Source organism: Xyrauchen texanus, chromosome 43 (assembly GCF_025860055.1).
Source record: "Xyrauchen texanus isolate HMW12.3.18 chromosome 43, RBS_HiC_50CHRs, whole genome shotgun sequence".
NCBI classification, from domain to species: Eukaryota; Metazoa; Chordata; class Actinopteri; order Cypriniformes; family Catostomidae; genus Xyrauchen; species Xyrauchen texanus.
Window position 1 is genome coordinate 7,719,024 of NC_068318.1, and position 25,705 is coordinate 7,744,728.

The 25,705-nt window shown below is 39.9% G+C and overlaps 1 protein-coding gene and 1 long non-coding RNA gene across 2 annotated transcripts in view; both read left to right on the forward strand.

Moving 5' to 3' along the window:
* The window catches only part of si:dkey-88l16.3 (low-density lipoprotein receptor-related protein 8), a 44,296-nt gene extending 25,098 nt beyond the window's left edge, over positions 1-19,198 (forward strand). Inside the window, exons 7-23 of the mRNA XM_052115626.1 lie at positions 913-1,142; positions 1,350-1,479; positions 1,567-1,760; positions 3,067-3,253; positions 3,957-4,172; positions 4,619-4,802; positions 4,911-5,112; positions 5,376-5,540; positions 5,621-5,821; positions 7,130-7,679; positions 8,291-8,416; positions 9,171-9,278; positions 9,406-9,468; positions 11,893-12,129; positions 12,234-12,570; positions 18,655-18,763; positions 19,114-19,198. Coding sequence (XP_051971586.1) covers positions 913-1,142; positions 1,350-1,479; positions 1,567-1,760; positions 3,067-3,253; positions 3,957-4,172; positions 4,619-4,802; positions 4,911-5,112; positions 5,376-5,540; positions 5,621-5,821; positions 7,130-7,679; positions 8,291-8,416; positions 9,171-9,278; positions 9,406-9,468; positions 11,893-12,129; positions 12,234-12,570; positions 18,655-18,763; positions 19,114-19,155 — 3,281 coding nt within the window. The 3' untranslated portion in view covers positions 19,156-19,198. The remainder of the gene's footprint in view (positions 1-912; positions 1,143-1,349; positions 1,480-1,566; positions 1,761-3,066; positions 3,254-3,956; positions 4,173-4,618; positions 4,803-4,910; positions 5,113-5,375; positions 5,541-5,620; positions 5,822-7,129; positions 7,680-8,290; positions 8,417-9,170; positions 9,279-9,405; positions 9,469-11,892; positions 12,130-12,233; positions 12,571-18,654; positions 18,764-19,113) is intronic.
* A 3,169-nt stretch (positions 19,199-22,367) lies between these two features.
* On the forward strand, positions 22,368-25,134 carry LOC127635542 (uncharacterized). The gene is made up of 4 exons (XR_007969485.1): positions 22,368-22,512; positions 23,930-24,219; positions 24,413-24,491; positions 24,590-25,134. It is a non-coding gene; the product is annotated as an uncharacterized LOC127635542 (long non-coding RNA).
* Positions 25,135-25,705: the final 571 nt, after the last annotated feature.

A 25,705-nucleotide genomic window follows, 5' to 3' on the forward strand; every position in this document is an offset into this window, starting at 1 on the left:
GAGATCGAGATGCTGGTTGTTACATCTCGCATCTTCTGTTTACACACAGGACTGCATTTGTTTCTCCCAGTCAGAATGAGACACTTTTTTTTTAAAAGTTGCACTTGTACCACTTAAATGTGCCGGAAATGCATCAACTATCAAAGAAATCCATTTTTAGTGTATGTTTACAAAAGACCAACAAATTAAAAATGCACAGATGGGTTCCAAAACAGCAAGACACAATGCAGCTGAATGAAATCGAGTGTAGGAAAATATTTCAATCCAGATGGCACATGAAAGTGTCCGGTGTAAGTCTCCTTTGCTTTAGATTAATCTCCTATGGCCTCTCTGCGCCTCTGCCTCTGCGCAGGGCCAAGGGTGCAATGATGAATTGATCTCTTGCTAAAAAGGCAGTCATATGCAGCTGTATTTGGTTCTTGTGACATCACAAGTTCCACATACCAAACGGCCTGTTTCCAGAGTTAAATGTTCTGAAACTTGGTATGTTTTTATGGTGCAATGAACTATCAAAAGATCAGGGAAAATGTGAGTCCTTGTCATGACCCCTTTTAAGTGCAAACTAGTAATTTAGAGTTATTTTAATTTGGAGTTCCTGTGTTAAGAGCCTGAGATGTGCATGCTTCTCATGTGTCTCTGCATGTTGATATCAGGCACACTGAAGAAGATCGGTTGAGCTCTTGTGCATGTATGAGTTTTTATTTTCTGATCTGGTATTTTATTTTTTTAAAGCTAAACATAATTGGGCAAAATGTAAACCATAATAGCACAGCGGTTGAGTAGGCGTAGATTTGTCATGGACGAATCTCAAAGATCACTCAAATTGATTTAAATACTATTGTTAATGGCACTTGTTATTTGCATCAAAATATATGTTGTGTGTAACTTAAATTCTTTATCTTCCTCATGCAGTGAAAGAGCAGTGTCCAAGCCATTGGTTCCAGTGCAGTAATGGTCAGTGTGTGACTATGGCTCTCCGCTGTGATGGATACCCTGACTGTCGAGATCATTCTGATGAGAAGGGCTGTCCCCAGCCGCCTCACTGTCCCATGGAGCAGCGCTGTCCTCACAGCCATGAGTGTCTGCTGAAAGAGTGGATCTGTGATGGAGACGAGGACTGCAGCGATGGCTCTGATGAGAGGGTGAGAAACTGCTGTGACCCAATGCTCCTTTCACAGGAGAATCTACCCATGTTTTTGATACTGCTCCTTCAGGTTGACATCTATATTTAAACGATTTGCATTTAAATATAGATTATTTGCAAAGTACAAGAACAGACATTTACAGGATTCATCATAATCTCTAGTTATCCAGCTGTACCATACAATCAGACGAGCTCTTTTGTTTAGAACTGTAAAGTGACTCCACTGAGGTGCGGAGAGTTCCAGTGGTCATGCACCTCTAAAACTCAATGCATACCCAAGATCTGGAGATGTGACGGAATGAAGGACTGCAAGGACGAAAGTGATGAATCTGGATGTGAGTGTCTGCCTGAAATCATCCCTACACTTCATGTCAGAGGTCGTTTGAATGGGAATCCAGTTGTAAATGGTGCTGTTTTTCTAGGTGGTCAAGTGAAATGCCCATCACACTTGTTCCGGTGTGGAAGTGGGGAGTGTTTGGTTCCGGATCTGGTGTGCAATGGAGTCTCTAACTGTACAGATGACTCTGATGAGGGTGTGGGGTGTCTGAAGAACAACTGCTCCAGTTCTGGAAGCCCATCATGTCAACACTACTGCATTAACACTCCACGTGGAGCGGTAAACCATTGGTTTTTTTAAAAAAAAATTTTTTTTACTGGATATAATAGGGGTGTAAAATAATCAATGAACCCACTTTATATTAGGTGTCTTAACTACTGTGCCTTTAAACAATTTGATACAATGTTCATATTTTTATTTGTGTTGCGTCTTTCATTTAAAGTACCTGTATTTAATTACCTAGGTAGTTACACTGTTAACCTTGCCCCTAACCCTAAACCTAACCCTACCTGTATTTCTAAACCTACCTGTACTTCAATTGCAGCCAATGTGTATCTTGCGAGAATTTTGCTGAACACGTAGTTACACAAATTCTTGTTATTTTAATGTTAGTATGTAGTAGTTGGACACCTTATACAAAGTGGGACTAAATTAATTTACTCTCCCTGGTGCCATCCCAGGTGTTTAACTAACTTCAGCAGAATGCAAAGAAACATTCTTCTAAAAATCTTTGAGCTCTGTGAGCTACATGCAAGTGAATGTCATTTTTGGAGCTTACAAAAGGTCTGATCACCAAAATAAACATGGGAGTAATCCACTTGACTCCAGCTGTTAAATCCATATCTTTAGGAGCAATATAATAGGTGTGGGTGAGAAATCGATCACAATTGAAGTCTCTTTACTCCATCTCCACTTTTAAATCTAAAAGTCTCATGTGGTGCCTGTTTAGTTTCAAATCTGAAAGTGAAAGTGGAAATTAAAAGTGAGAGTAAAAAAAGGACTTAAATATTGTTCTGTTTCACCCACACCTATTATATTGCTTCTAAAGACATGGATTTATACACTGGAGTCATATGGATAACTTTTTTGGTTTTGGTGCTACAAAGATCTTATCACCATTCACTTGTGTTGTATGTTGTATTTTTTTTTTTTTTTTCCCTGCTGAAGGAAGTCATTAACATCTGGGATGGCATGAGGACGAGTAAATGAGAATTTTCATTTTTGGTTGAGCTATCCTTTTAGGTGGTTTGTATTGTGATAATGGAAGGCTTTATGTACATTTATGACTTATTACACAGCTTCAAGAAATACCACAATTGACCAATCGGAATGGAGTATTCCAGAGAGCCAAATAATAATCTATTAAAATTACAATTTGGAAAAAAATGCTCTTACACAGTGCAATTACAGCCATTACCAGCATAAAATGAATGTCAAATTTCTGATTTTGTAATGTACAATTACAAAATAGTAAAGAATCTAAACGTAATTGTCTGTAAATATTTACACCCATATTATATAAAATGCATACAACGCAGTCACATCAATGCTAACATCTGAATGATGGGTTCTCTTGGGTTCACAGAGATGTGGCTGTAAGTCTGGCTTCAGACTTCAGGCTGATGGTTTAACCTGCGCTGACATAGATGAATGTGAAGCGATTCAGCCTGCTGTCTGCAGTCATATCTGTGTCAATGCGCTGGGCTCCTACCTGTGCCGATGCCATCCTGAATATATACTGGAACCAGATGGTCACAGCTGCAAGACTGCAGGTATCAGACTATGGTGCAGGTCAAAGGTCTGGCTACTGACTAGCTAGTTGCTATAAAATAAGGTCCACTTTGCAGGCTATTCTGGAAATATAATTCCAAGAACTGCCTAGTTTGATAGGATGTCTTACATGTAAAGCAGTCAGAATTTCATTTTGGTTTTGTAAATGGTTGTATAGAAAACAAGTTTGGAGAAATGTGTTATCATTTTTGTCCATAAACATATACCATTTTCAGGGGCCAGTTGCATAAAACCATTTAAGACTAGACTTACTAGTTAATCGTCTAAAATGTTGGTCTTAATTTTTTCAGTCAGTTGCATAACTTGGATCAGTCTAATTTAAGACCGAAATGTAAGACTGCACACACCCCTAGACTAACTAATGTTTAGTTACTTGAGACTTTGCGAAGACTTTGACTTCAACGATGGTAACAATGTTGTGTTTTTAGTTTATTAATTTTAGTTAACATTTACATTTTAAATTATTACATTTAAAAAAAAAAATACAATTTTAACTAACTCTGGTGGCCCAAAATTTCCAAAAGATCAACTATAATAAAATAACAGTCAGAACAGGCACTGTTTTCTATTATAGTATTTACATTTAAGTCTGATACGGTGGCTTGTGTACATCACAGCTTGTATTCTCAATAGGAGTTGCAGTATTTAAGGATTCTTCTCTAATATGAATCCTGTTATGTACAGAGGAGCCCAGTCTGTTGGTGTCTGAGCAGTATGAGCTGTTTCATTTGGGTCTGCGGAGCTTCAGGATTGAGACTCTCATCACACCAGGACGGAAGCCCATCTTCTCCCTGGACTACGACTGGAGGGAGATGAGGGTGTTTTGGGTCAGTCTGGAGGAGGAAAGCATCAAATATGCCATCCGTGGAGAAAAGAACAACATAGGAACTATTGTCAAAGGTAATGAATGAATGAATGAATGAATGAATGAATGCACCTAGATTTTCCAAAATCACTTGCACTAGTATTAAAGTTCAGTGTGTAACTCAAACTGTGCAGTTGAGGTGGTGACTATCATTAATGCTTCAAATTGTGCGGAGAAGTATACAATTATTTTTCTAAGTGATCAGACTTTTCTATATTGTTGGATGATAAAACTGGTGATCTGTTTGAAAACTGATTTATCTTTGCAATGCTGTTTGGTGATGCTAGTGTCACAGAAATTACAATTTATTTCAAGGGCTATTTACTAAAAACATGTTATGTCTTACACACTTGTGAAGTAAAGGTTTCTTGGTTAAGGATATTTAGTTTTGCACAGGCAAGCACCGCACACCCTTCTACTTTTTAGATATTGCATTGCCATATTGAAGAATTGCTCTAAAAATATACTCTTGCATGTATAGGTGTGAAATCGGACTCCATTGCTATTGACTGGCTCGGAAGAAACCTTTACTGGGTTGATGGCGTTGCTGGTCAAATTCTAGCTGTGAGACTGGCCAGCAGTATTGTAAATCCACAAAACTACATTGTCGTTCTGGATGAAGATTTGGAGCAGCCTCGCTCACTCGTGCTTCTGCCTCAGAAAGGGTAAATGCATCTACAAGGTGGTGCGATTACATTAGTTTTGTCTGTTTTTACTTGCCAGTATGGAGATACTGTAGATAAATTAATCTAGCCTTTCTGCTTTGTTTACAGAATGATGTTCTGGTCCGAGATTGGAAGTGAAGCTCAGATCGAGCGCTCTAGCATGGATGGTTCAGACAGGAAGGTGGTGATCAGTTGTGGTCTGAGCTGGCCTGTTGGTGTTACAGTAGATATTTTGACTGACAGAATTTATTGGACCGACGAGAAACTGAAATGTATAGGCTCTGCAACACTGGATGGAAAAAACATAAGGGTAATTTGTGATCATAATTTTGAGTTCACCAAAAAATGTTAAAAGAATATTCTGGGTTCAATACAAGTTAAGCTCAATCGACAGCTTTTTTTGGCATAATGTTGAAAAGCACAAAAATACATTTTATTCTATAATGATTGACTGAATAATTTTAAAAATGGGTTGCAGTGAGGCACTTACAATGGTTTGGAGCAACATTAGGGTTAATTTTCATTTGAGTAAACTTCCTTTTAATAAAAATGTTCTCTAATGTTTGTTTGCAGTTACTACAACTGTCTGAGATGCCCAGTCCCTTCTCTGTGGCTGTTTTCAATGACATGGTCTATTGGTCCGACACTCGTAGAAGATCCATTCAAGGGGCCAACAAGCTCACTGGCAAGAACTGTAGCTCACTTCTCAAGAGACCCGGACAGCCATACGGCCTCAAAGTGGGGATGCTTACTGCATATATATATCTCTAATGAGAGAATTAGCTATAGCATTGAGTTTAAAATCTTTCTTTTTCTAGGTTGCCCACTCCATCTTACAGCCCAACGTCTCCAACCCCTGTGAAAAGCTCAAATGTTCCCAAGTGTGTTTGCTGGCTCCAGGGCTCAAAGCGACATGTCGCTGCCCTGCTGATCTTCTGCTGGCTGAGGATGGGTTCACCTGCACCCCACCTGTCGATTCATCCTTCCTTCTGCTGCTCGCTCCTACCATGATCACTCAGGTATTCTGGCTTGTCTGCCAGCAGGTTAGATTGTTGCACCTGCTCTTAGTTGAGAGTATTTTTATTTATAGGCACCAATACTTGGCATGCTTGGTTTTTAAAGATCTGGGCATGTAACTGAAGGTTTAAACTATGCAAAGGCAATTCTGAAGGATCTCCTAAATTAGTTCTTACTGAACAGTACTTGCACTGGGGGCCGAAATAACGTGACCATATCCGTTACTAGCTGATGTGTTTTGTTCTTTTAGTTTTTTTTTTTGTCAATATTGGATTATTATTGGCAGATGTATTATTTTTGCTTTTTTTTTTTTTTTCAGCCCAAGTTTAAACTGAAGATGCACTGATATATCGGCCAAACATCGGTATCGGATAATCAGACATTGATGATTGGTTGTTTGCAATCAATTGGCCAGAGTGGACTATCTGTCAAAAGTGGGCAGAAAATAAAAAGTCGGACATGCAGTGCTGTGTGTGAACCAAAATGTCGTTTGACAATGACTTTGCTGATGTTTGACAATGACTTTGCTGATGTTTGACAATGACTTTGCTGATGTTTGACAATGACTTTGCTGATGTTTGATAATGCAGATCATTTCTTTTGTCTTCAGATACTTATGATTGGCCGATACATCGGTGCATCTTTAGTTATAACTTGGGTTGAAACAATCGTCCAGTTACATATACAACGTCTGACAATACAGTTATACTTCATGCATCTGCAGTGTGTGGACAATGCACCCAAGTGTTACACTTGTATACATAAGTGACTGATGATTTGATGTTGACAGCAGAGTTGCATTTTGTAAGCTTTGCGGTGCAAGAATATCGTGAGGTGAAACTACCATTTTAAACCTTTTATACAGTAAATTTGATTGCATTAAAGCTAAAGTGTATGCCGCATGCTTCTGCTAAAGGGACAAGCATCCATTAGAATTCAGTTAAGTGCGTTCAAACAAATCTTACCAATTTTATGTGAGCCTAGCAAAAGGTCTATTTTAGCAGTCTAATATTGAATGCAAGTTAATAATAATGTGCTTATAGTTTCTGTGTTTGTAACGGAGATCAACTATTCTGGAAGACATGTAGAGAATAGTTATTTCAATGTATTTTTAGACTGTGCAATAATCGGTGATTTTAAAGCAATGTAGCATTATAAAAGCAGAACCTCATCAAACTAGTAGTTTGAATTGGCAGATGTTCTAAATGATCAGATATCTGTTTGTGCATAGTTTTTTTTTTTTTTTTTTCTAAATCTTTATCCATAACAACAGCTATTCTTATTTCATTGACTTGACTTCCCCTGTTAAGATCTTCACTAGGAGCCTTCAAAAGGATGTTGGGCTAAAGAAATGGCCAGAGCACCATGCCTTATCTCTTCCCAGCGTGAATGAAGCTTCCAACTTCGACATGCTGCTCAAAGACCGTGCCGTCTTCCTAGCTGACGCTGGGCAGGGCTCTGTGGCTAAACTAAAACTAAGCAACTCCGGTTTCACACCAATAGGACACATGTTCCAGCTTAAAGGTGACTTAGTGACCGCTCTAGCTGTGGACTGGGTGACCAGTAACCTGTACTGGAGCAGCGTCAAGAGTCCCCAGCTGTATGTCACTTCCCCTCGGGGGAGATACACAGCGCTGGTGCTGAAGGCTGAACTTCAGGGCACGATCTCCATCGCCCTACACCCTCCTACTGGTATAATTTGCTTCACTGCTGTGGGCCGGAAGGGGCTCGAGCCTCAGCCCCAGGTTGACTGCGCACACATGGATGGGGCCAATCGCATGTTGCTGTGGAACAAAGCGACGATGCCGGTGTCGCTAACCTTTTCCGATAAGGGAACAACACTATATTGGGCAGATAATGGTGCGTTTTTAAATAAAAGCAAACATTTTAATACTGTTCCAGGTTCATTACAAGTTTAACTGTGGTAATTGCCATGTCACAGACATGGTCAACAAAGAATTGATGCATCAGTTTGTAAAAACAAACAAATCATGTTCAGGCATACACTTACAATGGAAGTCTATGGGGCAGGACATTGCACTGGTATAGATATTGGCTGTATATTCAATATTTCAACATGTCATGACTATGTAAAGCCGGTAGACCTAGTAACTTTTGCACAATTCATGCTAGTATACCTTATTTATTAAATGTATATATTAAAAGGATGTTTGAGAACTCTGCTCGAGGCATACATTTTCCCTTGAAAAACTGGTGCTTTAACAAAAACACTAGCCTCACATTTCTGTTAGCCCCCTTCTGCTTGGCCCAAAGCCTTCCATTGTGAGTGCAAAACTTTTAAATGTGATTTTTGTTTTTTACATGCTAATGGACAATGCAAAATTATTTTCTGTGGTAGGTTTTTAGAATGGAGCTTCAATGAAAATTAAGCATTTTGTATAACTTTTTATGCTATGGACATTGTTTTTCTCCCAGACAAATAAATTATGTCAATGGACTTTGTTTTCCAGGTGCTGGACTAATTGGCTCTGTTGATATTGATGGCTCTAATTATAAAGAGTATAGCACTGGACCAGCCTTGATTGTGTCTTTTGCTCTGATTGAGAACATCTACTTCTGGGTCACCCTGGATAACGGTAATGCATGTAATCGTTCACCTCCAGAAATACATGTCAAATTAAATGAAATTTTACCTAGATGCCACCAGGTGGCACTGGGTTGTCAAGTTCCTTTGCAGGAGAAGGTTATTTTTCATGTAATTGCAGGCTGTTCTTGGCATAGATATACATATACATTATAGTGTCCCCCAAAATGTATTTGGTCACTTTAGGACACTTGCATCAATGACATTCAGGCATAAAGTTTTACTTAAGAGACATCTGTCACATCACAAATGATGCTAGACCTTTTCTCAAAGCAAATTTTTCTCAGCCATTTTTGCAATGACTTTTAACAAACTATACATCCACTAAAAATTACATTGAGCCTAAAGTTAGTTCACCTCAAGTTCACACAGGTGTTCTAGCGAAATAACCACAGGTGGAGTTGAGCACATTAACTAAATGGATATGCTCCAGAAATGTTGGACGACCAGAAAATCTCTGCATACTTTGTCTGAATTTTAAACCTATTTTATCATTTGAAACCTAACAAACATTATATTAAACATTTTGCTTGATTTGCTTGTCTTTTAAGTGCCAATTGCTTTGATATATTGTTCTCAATGCAATGACATTTAAACAAGTGAATCAAGTTTAGTGTGAAATAGAATTTCGACACTTGCGTTCCAAATGAGACCCTGTAGTCTACAGTATGTATACTGAGGAAACTATAAATTATCCTTAAATTCAAGTATTAGGGGTTAAAGTTCAAGCTTTCTTCCCGAAACAGGTACAACTAAAGTATGGTATAGTGATGGCCTTCTACCAAAGCAGATGTGGTTTGAGGTGATGACGAACATTGTAGAACTGAAGGCTTACAGCAGATCCAGTCAGAAAGGTATTTTTTGGTTCATTCCTTTTTTCTCTCCCTGCCTCTTGTATTAAGAGAGTGCTCATCACGTGTGCAGTGAGCTCGGCCACACAACAAAAGCTTAATTTAGAGTTCTCCTTTTACCTTTTCACAGAGCTCTCACTGCGAAGAACCTGTCCAGTGACTGATGCACACTACACTTACAGCTCCTTGTTTAGTATGGCATACTACCATACTATTCTTAATCGGCAATAAGTAGAATGTACACAAATGAGCCAAAACATTATGACCATGCCTAATATGCTGTTGGTCCTCATGACATTTAAAATGGAGCAAACATGCTGAGGCATGGACTTCACAAGACCCCTGAAGGTGTCCTGTGGTATCTGGCACCAAGACATTAGCAGTAGATCCTTAAAATCCTGTAAAGTGCAAGCTGGAGCCTTCGTGGATTGGACTTTTGGTCCAGCACATTCCACAGATGCTCAATAGGATTGAGATCTGGGGAATTTGGAGAACAGGGCAACGCCTTGAACTCTTCATGTTCCTCAAACCATTCCCGAACCATGTGTGCAGTGTGGCACGACGCAATATCCTGCTGAAAGAGGCCACTGCCATCAGGGAATACCATTGCCATGAAGGGGTGTACCTGGTCTGCAACTGGACTTCAATTTGACACGTGCCATCTACCAAAACAAATGAATGGCAGGACCCAGGGTTTCCAAGCAGAACATTACCCAGAGCATCACACTCCTTGCTTGTCGTCCTCCCATAGTGCATCCTGTTGCCATCACTTCCCCAAGAAAACGGCGCACACGAAAAAGTCAGTCCACGTGATGTAAAATAAAAAGGAACTCATCGGACAGGCGGCCTTCTACTAGGAGTTCCAGTTCCAAAGCTCTGTTGCCCATTGTAGGACCAGATGGGATAGCCATTGCTGCCCTCACGCATCGATGAGCCTTGGGTGCCCAACACCCTGTTGCCGGTTTGTGGTTTATCCCTCTTCGGGCCACTGCTGACCAGGAGCATGCCACAATCCTTGCCATTTCAGAGATGCTCTGACCTAGTTGTCTGGCATAACAATTTGGCTCTTTTCAAAGTCTCAGGTCTTTTGCCCATTTATCCTGCATCCAACACATTGACCTTTTAGAACTGATTGTTCGCTTGCCATCTAACCAGACCTTGACATGTTGCCTTGTAGAATGATCAACGTTATTCGCTTCACCGTTGAGTGGTCCTAATGTTTTGGCTCATCATTGTATACAGTGTTTAGTATGCTAATTCTGTATTCATGGAATACCTGGGTGATCTACTGTATACTTGTGACTTGTATTCCACACATGTAGTATACAGAATTCACTAACTTTTTTCCCAATTTGCTAAACAATTTAATGTGTTTGAAAACCGGAAGCCGGCATGGTGTCCCGAGTGGTCTCTCCAACAGCAGGATGATGTTCCAGCTCACGACCATGATCAGGGTCTTACCTGATTTGTAATGTGTCTGCAATTTGTTTTCGTCGAGATGCAGGTGCATCACGTCACAAACATTTCGGCACCCAGAGAAATTTACAAAGTTAGTGATAAACAGACTCATTGATCGAGATAATTTATAAGTTCCTGCATTAAAAGATATGGAAGCTTGTTTAATAAACGTGTACAAACGGCAAATTAAACTCTTGCTCATACACTTGTAGCATACGTGCGAGTGCTGCGGCGTTGTTTATGAATTGGGTTGCTAGGAGAAACTCTGAAAGACAAAAGCCCAGTTTTGGTTTAAACATCATGGACGAAGATCTGAGAATTCCGGTAGGAAGAATATCCCACATCCGACTTAAATGGAGCATGAGTATACCGACACAGCATGAGTATCTTTCTAAACTCTGCTGTTGACATTGGCTCACAGATTATCCTTGGGCCAAAGATGGCCAACAGAATTGAGTTTGGGTCAAAGGCCATTGGCCCTGGATAAGTCCAGAGGAGGCACGATTAAGCCCTGGAAGTGACTCTGGGATCTCAACTGCCCCCATTACGCCCTCATTTGTCCCGACAGTGGAAACACGGCTAGTATAGCATACTACGGTTTGAAACGTTTAGACAAGAAGCATACTTTGCACGAGTATGCGTACTAAAATGCAAGCGTTGGTCAACACAAGGTGCATTCCGGTTGAACATGTTTAACATGCATTCTTATGTTACTGAGGCAGTAACAAGCCTCTGTACTCAAGTGGTACATTTCCTACAAATGTGCATGCCAACTAACTGGATGTGGTGGTGTTCAGGTGAGGCGTCCATAAATCCAGATACATTTGAAAATGCAGTTTTCATTTGCAAAACGCTCTTTCAAACTGGAGTTTTCTAAAAGTTGATTGTCCACACAAACATCTGAAAATGATAAAATCCCTTTACTGCATATGTGAAAACTTGAAGCATGACCCTGTCTAGCATGACCCTGTGTAATTTGTGATCTGAAATGCAATTGCCATTAGTCTGGGGGTCCATGTGACCCTTGATAGTTTCCATGTCAGTCAAGTCAGGGCCATCAGAAGTTTCTGGGGGGGTCGATGCTGAGCTATAACCCTCAATCTTCAAATCTTGTCCATGTGAAATGTGTTTATGCTTTTCTCACACCCTTGCCTACCAGGAACCAATGTGTGTTCGGAAAACAATGGAGGCTGTAGTCACCTGTGTCTGCCAAATCCAGGTGGACGTTCATGTCGCTGTGCGCAGGACTACCTCTCTGTGAACGGCACAAAATGTGTGTCAAACCTCAACTGTCCAGAAAAAGGCAGTAAAGCGTGCAGAGATGGGCTTAAGTGCATCCCTGCTGCCAAATTCTGTGACCAGATCCCAGACTGCCTGGACGGCTCAGATGAGGACTGTGAGTGATTTGGAGATCTTTCAGTCAAAGTTTGTAATTTCATTTTCAAACCCCTCACAAACTAAACCTTAACACCCAAATTATCTTCTGCGTCTTGTGGACAGGTTTCCTTGTGAAAACCAAACCTGGGATAAAATCCAAAAATAGGCCGGATACTCTTTCACGATCTACATTAAACCGTCCTCTGGGATCTGCTGCTGAACTCTCTCCACCTAAAGACAAGTTTGTGGTGCAGAATCTGGGCAGTCAGTCATGTGACACTGAACGATGCAATAATCATGGGAAGTGTGTGACTGTGAAGGGCGAACCAGTGTGTGAGTGTGAGGAGGGGTACAGCGGGGACCTCTGTCAGAACTCTGGATCCAGTAGGACAGCTCTCGCTCTGACTCTCACCTTTCTGATTGGAGGAGCCCTGGTGGCCGCAGTGATCCTGAGAAAGAGGTTTGTAATTTCTATCATGTATACAGATTTCTGTAAACTGACATGCAGCACTTTCCACAAACAGGGTACACTTGTGTCAAATGTTTTTAAAGCATTAACCTTGTGCGACCCCGTGTACTTCTGCTTGATATTGTATTTTGTCTTTGCTATACGCTATGCATAGTTTAAACTGACTGATCTGAACTAAACTTACTCCGTTCAGAACACTCTGGACTGTCAGTAAAGGGTTAAACTATCGATGCATGGAGTCATGTTCCAAAACAAAATGGTGCCGATCTCTGTGAGGTTTGTCTTTTAGGGGAAATGCCAACGAAGCTACATCTTGTAAGGAACTAATTTTATGATTTGTTTTTTTTTTTTTATTTGTGTGAATTGCGAAATTGTGTGCCATCTAACGCAATGACCACTATAGTGGTCAATAGCGCTTGATTTTAAATAGAAATCTGATAAAGCCTCTCAAAGCAATTTTTTTCCTCAATCACTAAATGAGCAAGGAAGCATCCTATAGCTTTCCTATGCAGCCAAGTGCCTTCTCCTAACAGCTGACCAAAAGTTCAGTTTCAGGCTGAGGATGGAAGATGTTTGCACCACTCAATATGTTTGGCAGACATGGTACAGTTTAATGAGTACATGGATTTGGAATTTTATAAAATATAATTTTATTTTTACATGGTTGGCAATGATTGGATGATGCTGGCCATTAATTTGAATCGGAATTAATTTAGTTTCTGATCGTTAAAATGCTTCAGCACTGTCTATCGTTTGTTTGTTTATTTTGACCATACAAAGAGAGAACATTGGGATTCTGTTACCGAAGTAGAGAAACATTTTTAGGAGAACAATTTGCTTTTACTATTTTTTTTTTTTTTTTTGATGTTTATTAGGTGCTCCTAGTTACAAATCAAAAAGGAATTTTTTTTTTTCATATCACTATAATATATTCCCCTCCCTCCTACAAAATGAATGAAATAATTTATACTGTTGGAATGTGGGACAGTGTACATTTAAGGAAACTATACTCATTATTTTAGCAGATCTCCTAGAAGTGATAAACTCCTCACTTCTCTCTGGGAGTTTTCCAAACTCCCTGAAAACTGCAGTTGTCAAGCCCCTCTTGAAAAAGAGCAATCTGTATAAGACCATATTAAGCAACTATAGACCGATCTCAAATCTTCCTTTCATAGGCAAGATCATTGAAAAAGTTGTCTTCAATCAGCTGAACAAATTCTTGAACTCAAATGGATACTTTGTGCTGTGATGCGTTCGGAAACCAGATTGAAAATTGTCAGAGACAGCGCTCATAAAGATAATAAACGATATTCGCTTAAATACTGATACAGGCAAATTATCAGTACTGGTACTACTCGACCTCAGTGCTGCATTTGACACTGTCGATCACAACATACTTCTTGACAGGCTGGGAAACTGGGTGGGGCTTTCTGGGATGGTCCTAAAATGGTTCAAGTCATACTTAGACTTATGGTCTCCTATGCTCACATAATAACCTCTTCCTTCTGAGTGGATGTCCATGACATGCGGAGTCCCTCAAGGCTCAATTCTTGCGCCACTCCTGTTCAACCTGTATATGCTCCCAATGAGCCAAATAATGAAAGAACAAAATTGCTTACCACAGCTATGCAGACGACACACAGATCTATTTAGCCCCATCACCTAACGATTACAGCCCCATTGACTCCCTGTGCCAATGCATTGATGAAGTTAACAGTTGGATGTGCCAAAACGTTCTTCAGTTAAACGTTAAAGACAAAACTGAAGTCATTGTGTTTGGAAACAAAGATGAAGTCCTCAAGGTGAATGCATACCTTGACGCTAGGGGTCAAACAACAAAATCAAGTCAGGAATCTTGGTGTCTCTCTAGAGTCAGACCTTAGTTTCAGTAGTCATGTCAAAGCAATAACTAAATCATCATACTATCATCTGAAAAATATTGCAAGAATTAGATGCTTTGTTTCCAGTGAAGACCTGTAGAAACTTGTGCATGCTTTCATCACCAGCAGGGTGGATTATTGTAATGGACTCCTCACTGGCCTTCCCAAAAAGACCATAAGACAGTTGCAGCTCATACAGAATGCTGCTGCCAGGTTTCTGAGCAGAACCAGAATATATGAACATATCACACCAGTCCTCAGGTCTTTACACTGGCTCCCAGTTACATTTAGGATTGATTTTAAAGTAGTATTATTACTGGTATTTAAATCACTCAATGGGCTAGGACCTCAATATATTGCAGATATGCTCACTGAATATAAACCCAACAGATCACTCAGATCATTAGGATCACATCAGCTAGAAATACCAAGGGTTCACTCTAAGCAAGGAGAGTCTGCTTTTAGCTATTATGCCAGCCGCAGCTGGAACCAGCTTCCAGAAGAGATCAGATGTACTCCTACAGTAGTCACATTCAAATCCAGACTCAAAACACATCTGTTTAGCGGTGCATTTACTGAATGAGCACTGTGCCACTGTGTGTCCAACTGTTTGTACTGTATTTTATTTTATTCTATATTCTAAACTGTTTCAATTATTCTTATATTTTTATTTGTTATTCTTATTTTAATCTCTATGTAAAGCACTTTGAAAAAACAATTGTGTATGAAATGTGCTATATAAATAAACTTGCCTTGCCTATTTTACTCTTGTGTATGTCAGCCAGGCTCTCTGTATGTAACATATATAAAATCTAGTAAACCGTATTGGTCAACTGATATGGGTTTTTAAATGGTGCTGTCATGTTTGTTGTTTTTCTCATTGAGGTATGTTTAGTGTGGTAATAACTTGTGTAGCTATGTAACCCATTTTAATTTCTAATTTTAAATGCACACATTTTGTGCAAAACTGTTACCTTGTGATTTTCCTTCATTACAATGTAACATTCATTCAAATTGTGACCCATAAATCACAAATAAACTGCTTATTCGAAGTCTGGTCATGGGGGCATCAGCTCCAGCAGGGGGCCCCAAATTTCCTGATCTCGTGCCACATTAACCAGCTCTGACTGGGGGACCATGAGGCGTTCTTGGGCCAGTGTGGAGATGTCATCTCTCCACCTAGTTCTGGGTTTTCCCCGTGGCTGCCTCCCAGCTGGATGTGCCTGAAACTCCTCCCTAGGGAGGTGCCCAGGGGGCATCCTTACCAAATGCCCAAACCACCTCAACTGGCTCCTTTCTACGCAAAGGAGCAGTGGCTCTACTCTGAGCTCATCACGGATGACTGAGCTCTTCATCCTATCTCTAAGGAAGAAGCCCGCCACACTTCGGAGGAAACCCATTTTGGCCGCTTGTACTCGCGACCTAGTTCTTTCGGTCAAACCCAGCCTTCATGACCATAGATGAGGGTAGGAATGAAAATTTGACCAGTAGATCGAGGGCTTTGCCTTTCCGGCTCTGCTCTCTTTTCGTGACAACGGTGCGATAGAGCGAGTGCAATACCGCTCCCGCTGCCCCGATTCTCTGGCCAACCTCCCGCTCCATTGTCCCCTCACTCGTGAACATATATATGCATCACAAACCGGATTGGTGACAAAGCGCAGCCCTGGCGGAGACCAACCCCCACGGAACAAACTAGACTTTGTGCCGAGGACCTGGACATAGCTCTTGCTTTGGATGTACAGGGATTGGATCGCCCGAAGAAGGGACCTCCACACCCCATACTCCCGCATCACATCCCACAGTAGCTCCTGTGGGGCCTGGTCATACGCCTTCTCTAGATCCACAAAACGCATGTAGACTGGATGGGCATACTCCCAGGCCCCCTCCAGGATCTTTGAGAGAGTAAAGATCTGGTCCGTCGTTCCGCAGCCAGGATGGAACCAGCATTGTTCCTCTTCAATCGGAGGTTCGACAATCGGCCGAACCCTCCTCTCCAGCACCTTGGAGTAAACTTTTACCAGGGAGGCTGAGAAGTGTGATAATCCTGTAGTTGGCGCAATCTTTGGTCCCCCTTTTTGAAGAGGGAACCTCCAACCTGTTCTGCCACTCCTTGGGCACTGTCCCAGACTTCCATGCAATGTTGAAGAGGTGTGTCATGACACACTCTCCACATCCAAAGCTTTCAGCATTTCTGGTCGGTTAATCAATCCCCGGGGCTTTGCCACTGCGGAGTTGTTTGTCTACCTCCGTGACCTCCCCCAGGGAAATTGAATCTGATCCCCCATCAGCCTCCAGCTCTGCCTCTAGCATAGAGGCCGTGTTGGGTTTTTAGGAGTTCTTGGTGTTCCTTCCACCGCCCAATAACCTCCTCAGTGGAGGTCAACAGCGTCCCATCTTTGCTGTATTGAGCTTGGATGGTTCCCCGTTTCCCCCTAAGGGTGCAGATGGTTTTCCAGAAGCACTTTGGTGCAGACAGTTCTGCTCCATGGCTTCTCCGAACTTTTCCCACACCCACTGCTTTGCCTCCCTCACGGCAGAGGTCTTAGCCCTTCGAACCTGTCAGTACCTTGCAACTTCCTCCGGGACAACATATCTTGGAAGGCCTCTTCAGTCGGACGGCTTCCCTAACCACCAGTGTCCACCACTGTGTTCGAGGTTTACCGCCCCTTGAGGCACCCAAGACCTTGAGGCCGCAGCTCTCCACCACGGCATCTGCAATGGAAGCTTTGAACATTGCCCACTCTGGTTCATTGACCCCATTTCTGCATGGATGCCTGAAAAGCTCAGCCAGAGGTGTGAGTTTAAGATCTTGTGGACGGGTCCCTCCAAATGTCCCCAGTTCACCCGCACTACACGCTTGGGCTTCCCAGGAGTCTTTCCCCACCCCCTGACAACTCTCCACCAGATGGTGATTTGGTTGACGCTTAACCCGAGTGTCCAAGACATATGGCCTCGGATCCAACGACACATTACAAAATCGATCATCGACCTTCGGCCTAGGGTGCTCTGATACCACGTACACTTATGAGCATCCTTATGTTCGAACATGGTGTTGGTTATAGATAATCCATGACTAGAACTGAAGTCTAACAACAAACATCCACTCTGGATCGGGAAGGCGATCAACATGTGCGTTGAAGTCACCCAGCATCACTATGGAGTCCCCTACTGGGGCCCTATTCAGGGCCTGTCTCCAGGTGGGGGCCCCGGCCTTCCTCCGGGTAGGGTAACTCCTCTTGCCTTTGGTTCACAAAGACTCCATGGAAATATTCTTAGTCTGGCCCCTCACCTGAGCCCACTTTGTTTTGAGTGTCTACCAGGAGCATCTGGCTCCAACGCAGTCCTCAGGTTCATAAGGGCACACAAACCTCTCAACCACGATAAGTTGATGGTTCCCAGAGGGGGGACATGTAATTACATTACTGCATTAATCACCTCAACCATTCAACCTGGTTTCGTCAAGGATTTTAACTCTTTCCCCGCCAAACACAGAATTTTCCGTGTTTTATGAAAAAACGCTTCCCCGCCAAACACGGAATTTTCCGGGTTTCCGTGTTTTAGGTGTTATACGGTAAGGAAGACCCCTGCGCATGTTTTGAAGGAGTACGCAACTCTTTGATCAAAGAAACAGACTGCGATCGTCTCAAACATGAAGTGGAGTATGAGAAGCTCAAAATATCAGACATAAACATGCCTTTTTCTCAGCTTTTTGTCTGAAATGTTGTTTTTTGACGACAACCTACCTCTGTTCAAGTCGCAATAAAAAAAGAACAAATGAAGATAAAATAAAATCGTTTTTTTTGCCTAAAAGCAGAGGCCCAGATCTTTATTGTGATATATAGCATCTTCATATATTCATGGAAGAAAATATTCTGCGGGCCATTCAAGTTTAGCGAAAATCGTCAAAAACCCTGGCGGTGGCTGGCTACTTTTTTTTTTAAAACGCTGGCGGGGAAAGGGTTAAGTAATTGTAATTGCAGTTTATCAATAACTATAAACCCATTTTTGGTCCCAAACTTGCTAGTTGCCCCTACTTGGTGATTTAATACTAAATGAATCCCTGTTACCCATTCTTAACAGGTTTTGTCAATTTTAATAATTCTTTTAAGTTACTTTTTAATTTTGCTAGAAGAGTCAGGCCCTTTTTTTTTTGTACCATGTACTCATACCATGTCACTGATTTTATTTTCTTAAGGACACAAGCTGGAGTGGTGTCTACTGAAAAAGAGACCCTTTTGACTGATATGCCAGAGCGTACAACTTTCTCTCAAAGCTTTGCAAATGAGCTATATGATCCAGAAGAGGTACGATCTTCAATTTTTGCTGGGATAGTTCACCAAAACAAGTGTAATTTACTCCCCATCATGTTGTTCCAAATCCACATGATTAACTGACTTCTGTGAAGAACAATGTTTTGAACTGTTAAACGGGTATAAATAAAATGTGCATCGCCACAAATAAACTAGGAAACATTTTATATATATATATATTTTAATGCAACTAAAATGCACCACAAAAAGTAGTCCATACATCTTGTTGGCTATATTCCATGCTTTGAGAATCTGTACGATTTGTGAGGAGCAGATCAAGTAGTTTAATTTAGAATTTTATGTTACCTGAACATTTACTAATTTTAATTTTCTCTTTCCCATAGGAGACGATTACTCCTGCTGTCACCAACCCTGTTTTCAGCTAATTATTTTTTTTCTAATAAAATGACTGACATTGAAAGAAATCTGCTGTTTATTAATTTATCATTCCAATAAAGATTTGAGAAACATTTTAAAATGAACTAGTGTAAACCATTCCAAGTCTAATATTTCTCAAGAAATTGGCTTGTCACATTTGTACTAGCATCAGATGTTAACACCAGGTGCTTAAGAATTCCAAAAGTATTTATGCAGTGCTGATAGTTTACTTTCGGCAAGGAAAAGCAATGACCATTCAAGTGCAGCTAAAAAAAAAATTTATATCGTGGAAGTTTTTTTTTTTTCTGTAGATTTCTGAAAGTTAATTCAAAAATTGGTAATTAGATTCATTGCACAGTGAAATATTTCAAGCTTTTTTTTTTTTTTTTGTAATATTGATGCTAAGCTCATGGATGTCAAAAATCCAGTATCAAAATATTAGAATAAAGATTTTGATAAAAAAATGTTGACCTTATGAAAGTATATTAAAATATGCCCCAATATTTGGTCGGGGCTACTTTTGCACTAATTACTGCATCAATGCAGTGTGGCATGGAGGCAGTCAGCCTGTGACACTGCTGAGGTGTTATGGAAGCCCAGGTTGCTTTTGATAGTGGTCTTCAGCTTGTCTTTATTGTTTGGTCTGGGGTCTCCTTTTCCTCTAGACAATACCCCATGGATTCTCTATGGGGTTCAGGTCATGCGAGTTGGCTGGCCAATCAAGCACAATAATGCCATGGTCAGCAAACCAGTTACTAGTAGTTTTGACACTGTGGGCAGGTGCCAAGTCCTGCTGGTAAAGGAAATCAGCATCTCCATAAAGCTTGCCAGCAGATGGAAGCGTAGTGACAGCTGCATTGACTTGAGAAAACGCAGTGGACTAACGCAGTAGATGACTTGGCACCCCAAATCATCACTGACTGTGGAAAAACTTCAAGCAACTTGGATTCTGTGCCTCTCCACACTTCCTCCAGACTCTGGGACCTTGATTTCCAAATGAAATTCAAAATTTACTTTCATCTGAAAAGAGGACTTTGGACGTATTTGCAGTAATTCGTGCAAAAGGAGCCCCAACCAAGTATTCAGTGCATAAATTCACATACTTTTCAGAAGGTCGAAATTTCTGTATTATAAATTCTTGATCCTAATATTTTGAGAATGGATTTTTGATTTCCATGAGCTGCAAGTGGTAATCCTCAAGATTACAACACAAAGGCTTGAAATATGTGTAAAATTTTTTTTTTTTTTTTTTTTAGATGCACCTGTATGTAGTTGTGAAATGGCTAGTAGTGAGTCATAGTTTTTCAAAAATATTGCGGTCATTCTTCCTTGTGCAAAAAGGCAGGTATTTCACAAAGGGACGAGTCACTCAAATCCCATGTACCACTTTGTAGCGTGCAATGCATTTCTCACACATTTGCAATAGCTCCGTTGTAAAGGCTTCAGTCTCATTTTATAGTTCTAGCTCTCGTTCAAAGCTCAAGTCATTTTAAAGCTCTTTATTTGCAATGCACATCCTTTCGGAGCAGTTTTATAGAGAATCCTGCAGTAATGTCTGTTAGCCCTCTGAGCAAGCCGAAAGTGACTGGCATGGACAAATCTCTAGATGTGGTATAGTGAAGAGAAAATGTTTGAGGAACCAGACTCTTCTGAGGAGCCCATCCTCCCCATGGCTGTAAGATTCATGAATATATGATGGTTACGTATTATACATACTTAAGTGTGCATTGTGGATGATGTTTACAGGTCTTGTTTGAGTTGCTTATGTACAGTTAGCTCACTCCCACCTTCTGGATTACTTTTAGACTATCCATGAAACAAACCAGTCTTTTTGGATATGCAAAAATCAGACCACTTTCAATACTCCTCCCACTAGAGTGATGAAACGTGAACCTGTATCTGGGAAACGAAGAGGAAGTGGCTTTCTTTTGTTAATGATGACTGAGTTACTGTGTGCATATGAAAGCTGTTCATCTGTGAATAGTTCCTTGTGAACTAGATCCGTGCAGGCCCATGCCATTGAGTTTTTAATCTCTATTCAGTTTGTTCTCTTGTTGGTTGTGCAAGAAGAAATAAAGGTTACATGTAGGCCTACTGTTAACAATCATTGCATTAATGCCTTTAATATCCTTAAATTATCCTTCATCCCTGTGTTGCATTGAGTTTAAATGGGCCATTTTTGTAACTTTTGTCCATGAAGTGGGTAGGCCTACTATAACATTAGGCATATATTTAGTCTGATAACAATGACATCTGTCACATAGATTTTAATATTTTGGAACAATTCATGATTTTCCAGCAGTTTGAAGAATCAAAATCTTATTCATTATAGTTTACATTTAGGGAGCAGTGATGTTTGGTTTAAGCCCATGTGTGGCTGCAAATATATAAAAAAAAGAATATATTTACATTTATTAATTTGCAAGACTCTTAACCAAAGCGACTTTCAAAAGTAATAATGTAACATTTTTGATCCTATATGAATAAAGGAAAACCATGTCTGACCATGCAAGCCAAGAAACAGTGCACCACAGGCTGAGAAAGATGTTGGCTTACTGTAAAATCATATACATAATGTGCTCCGTGCTTACTGAAGAGAACAGAATCTATTTATTTTTTATTTTTAAGTCTTCTATATGCTATTCTGTGGTGATGAATGAGCAGATCATATATGATTTAGGAATTTGTATGCAACTGTCCTGGGTTGGCTACTTAGAATACCCATCGGACTACCACATTCAATGTTTGGTTGTTTGTTTTAAGCTCGGTATGACGTATATTAAACGCGGCGCTCCTGCATAACCGAGACGCTGAAAACGGACGGACAAAAACGTGTTCGGTGTGAACAGCCCTTACACAAAATAATTATTGGCGATAATATTCGTCGCACTGATCGCTAAAATACGAACACCGCTTATAATGAAAGTTAATTAGGTCACACTGAAGTTATTTTATCTTATTAGGCGTTGGATGGGATGGATTATGCTGAATGCGCCTTACAGCTACAGGAAATGTGATATTTGTGGTACCAACGACACAGATTTAAATGTTGTTAAACTGTTACAGCAGTCGCTTGTGTCTTCATCTGGCCCGTATTTGACTTGTAGGCTAATCTGAAGTTCACTCTTCGGTGCCCATTGAATATCTCAGGAGTCTGATTTCACTGCGGATGTACCTGCCATTGTAATGAATGGGTGGGTCTCATTTGTGCTTGGGAACATTGAGTGTTTGTTTGATTCTTCCTGTCAGAGCATTCATAGCTGTTGCTTTCATTTCCCCACATGGTTTCTTTACCGCTTTTATTTACCTGTATACAGCTAAACTCTGGCATTCCAATCGTCTTCTTACTTTGACTTGACAAAATGGTAAGTAGGCTATTTAAACATGTTTATATTGTTCTGAATGCAGCATTAGGGAGTGTTTTGTTTTCACAGACTATTTTCTGAGGAAACCTGAAATTGAATTCACGTGCTTTCTGATTGATTTTATGTGCTACTGAAACAAAGGACTTGTAAAGTTGTTTATAAAATGTATGAATGTGCATTAATTTGTTTGGACAAATATTTAATTAAGAATAAAATTTACATTGCTAAAACTAGGGATTTATTATTATATGTGCACAAAACAAATGATTTGTGAGATTTAAGCGTTTTAATTTCATAACAAAATTCCATAAATTAAATTATGTATATCAGTCAAAAGTTTGGAATTGATTGAAAAGATTTGTTCTAAAGGCTTGTTAAATAATTTATATATATATGTATATAAAAGAAATGCATTATCATTTATTATTATTAATATAATTTTTGTATGGACCCTACTGTGGGGTTAAACTTCTGTTAGTGTTATTTAATAGTTTTGATGACTCTAATATTACTCTAAAATGTTGAAATGTGTAATGGTAAAGGTGTGTCTAAAGCTTGACTGGAAGTGCATTCAAATTATTTTGTCTAAACAGTCCCATCGCAATCTCAAAATAACTTTCAAATGTGTGTTCCCTTTTCAATTTCAGTTATCCCTTGTCAAAAAATAAATAGATAAAATAATGAATAAGAAATTTTTATGGATTACTGGAATCCTATCATATTTATGAACCAATCCTAATGGAATCTGCAAGACATCCAAGTAGAAAATTGGAAACTTTTAAACAGAAAAAAATTAAATAATATTTCATCAAATTGAATAGTTATCTTTAACAGTTGAATTAATAAAATGTAATTCATTCAAGTGTTCTTCATTTAATGTTGTTAAAGATTACTCTATTCAATTTGATGGAATCATATTATTATTATTATTCATTGATTTATTTTGAGTGTACATTAACACCTTTGCAGAAAGCATTTGTCAGTCATGTTTTAGGGTGCTAAATAGGGTTCCATTCACACACACACAGCGCATATAAAGTGGAGTGACAACCGAATTCTAAACCGAAAAAACTCTCAGGAAACACGTTTTGAGGACTCAAACATCATTTGGAGAGTGAGTTTGGGTTACAAACTATCATATGATCCCAAACACTGTGTGAATTGCAGCCTAAGCCTCTCTTGTTTGATTCCATCAGGATTGTTTCCAAATTATAATTGAAATCCATTAGAATTCCATTAGACTTTGAGTTGTGATGACGATCCTGGCATCACAATCCACTGGTACCCACAGAGTAAATGATTATTTTTTCATGTGAAACCACATACTCTTAGATCAAATGTATTGCTTGCTTTGGTTTCTCACTAATATAAACCGAGCTTGTTTATACAGTCTGTGTGTTTCCCTGTTGCACTTTAGAGTTTCAATATGTCCGTCTCTACCGTCAACTCTCTGGACAATGATGGTGGCGCGTCTCGCTATCTGATCGCTTGTGGCGATGTGAAATGCAGCCATGGTAAATGTGTGCTGGTGAACAGCCAGCCCACCTGTGAGTGTAAGCTGGGATACATAGGAAACACCTGTAGTGATACGATCAATGAGGCCGTCTCCCTACCACTCATTCTCGGGGTGCTGGCCTTCATATTTGGCTTCATCATCCTGATTTTTGGGCTGGCATTCTTCAGGCAAATGCAAAAGGCAAAGCAGAGGTGAGATTTGAACCCACATATTTAATTTACTTACATTTGTTGTAATCACATGGAAGCTTCTTTATAGTGATTCTTGCCTTATAGTAACTGCTCTATTGAATGTTCAGACAGCTCTGTGATTGCAGAACTTGCTTTGTGTAAATTGTGCAGCGATAGTATAATCTGAAAAGACATTTGATCACTTTGTCAACAGAAGAAAGACTGCTGAAGAAGCTTTAAGACGAAATGGAGTGCTCCTTTAAGATGCCTTAATGCCACATGACATAGAAAAGGTTTGGCATTTATACATCACTGATTATGCCTCAAAAGAACTCTATTGTGGTTACAATATGAGAAATATTCAATAATCTCTTCCTCTCTTTTTTAACAGAATGATTAAAAGCTTGAAGCACTTTGAAGAGTTTACGAAATGAGTTCTCCATGTCACATAATGTAACTTACAATTACATGTACATGAAAAGTAGTATATTCAGTTTATAGTGTTGTTTGGGTAGGCTATTTACTATCTATAAAGTTATCCTAAGCAGAAATCTCTTGGTATTAATGTAATGCTTAAATCACTGATTGACTGAAAATTGTTGTGCATGAAAGACATAAATTAAGCTTTTGGATGATTTGTGTTGGGATACCTGCAGGGGGTGATGCATGTCTATCATGATAAATGTGCATTGACTAGTTGGCAGGAATTTCAGTGCTGTTTTTCTTGAGTTATATTTGGTTTAGTCGTGACGGGTGAGTTTGAATGACTCTGAAAACTGAATGGTTTTATGGGCTGATAAGCCATCAACAGGCATCTGCTTCAAGTGTGTATTTATGGGGCACGGTTTCACAACAACTCTGTATTACACTGTTTTTTTCTGGCCTCAAGACCAAATGTCTGTACTAGTATTAACATGCCTTTTTAAATGGTATTTCCTAATAAATATATTTATTCAAATTGTTTTCACGAATATCTTTTGAATACGTTTATCACGTTACTATACATACGTTTTTGCAAAATGATTTTCACGTGGATCATTTCCTTGTGAAATAAACTCTAAACACAAAAGGTGATGTGCTTTAACATTTTTGTTGCATAACTAACCACATTTACAAGCCAATTCAAATGCAATACATTTGCACAATAGCTCAACTGACAGAGCATTGCACTTGTGATGCAAAGGTCTGGGGTATGAGTCCTGAAGAGCACATGGGTCAACACATGAGCTGAAAGAAGCACCACAAAATGACATGATTGCTTCATGTACATTTATGCATTTGGCAGACGATTTTTATCCAAAGCGACTTACAGTGCACTTATTACAGAGACAATCCCCCCAGAGCAACCTGGAGTTAAGTGCCTTGCTCAAGGACTTGATGGTGGTGGCTCTGGGGATCGAACCAGCGACCTTCTGATTACAAGCTATGTGCTTTAGCCCACTACGCCACCACCACTGCGCTTCAGCAAGTATTATAGTTAAAGTTTTTTTTTTTTTTTTTAATTTTA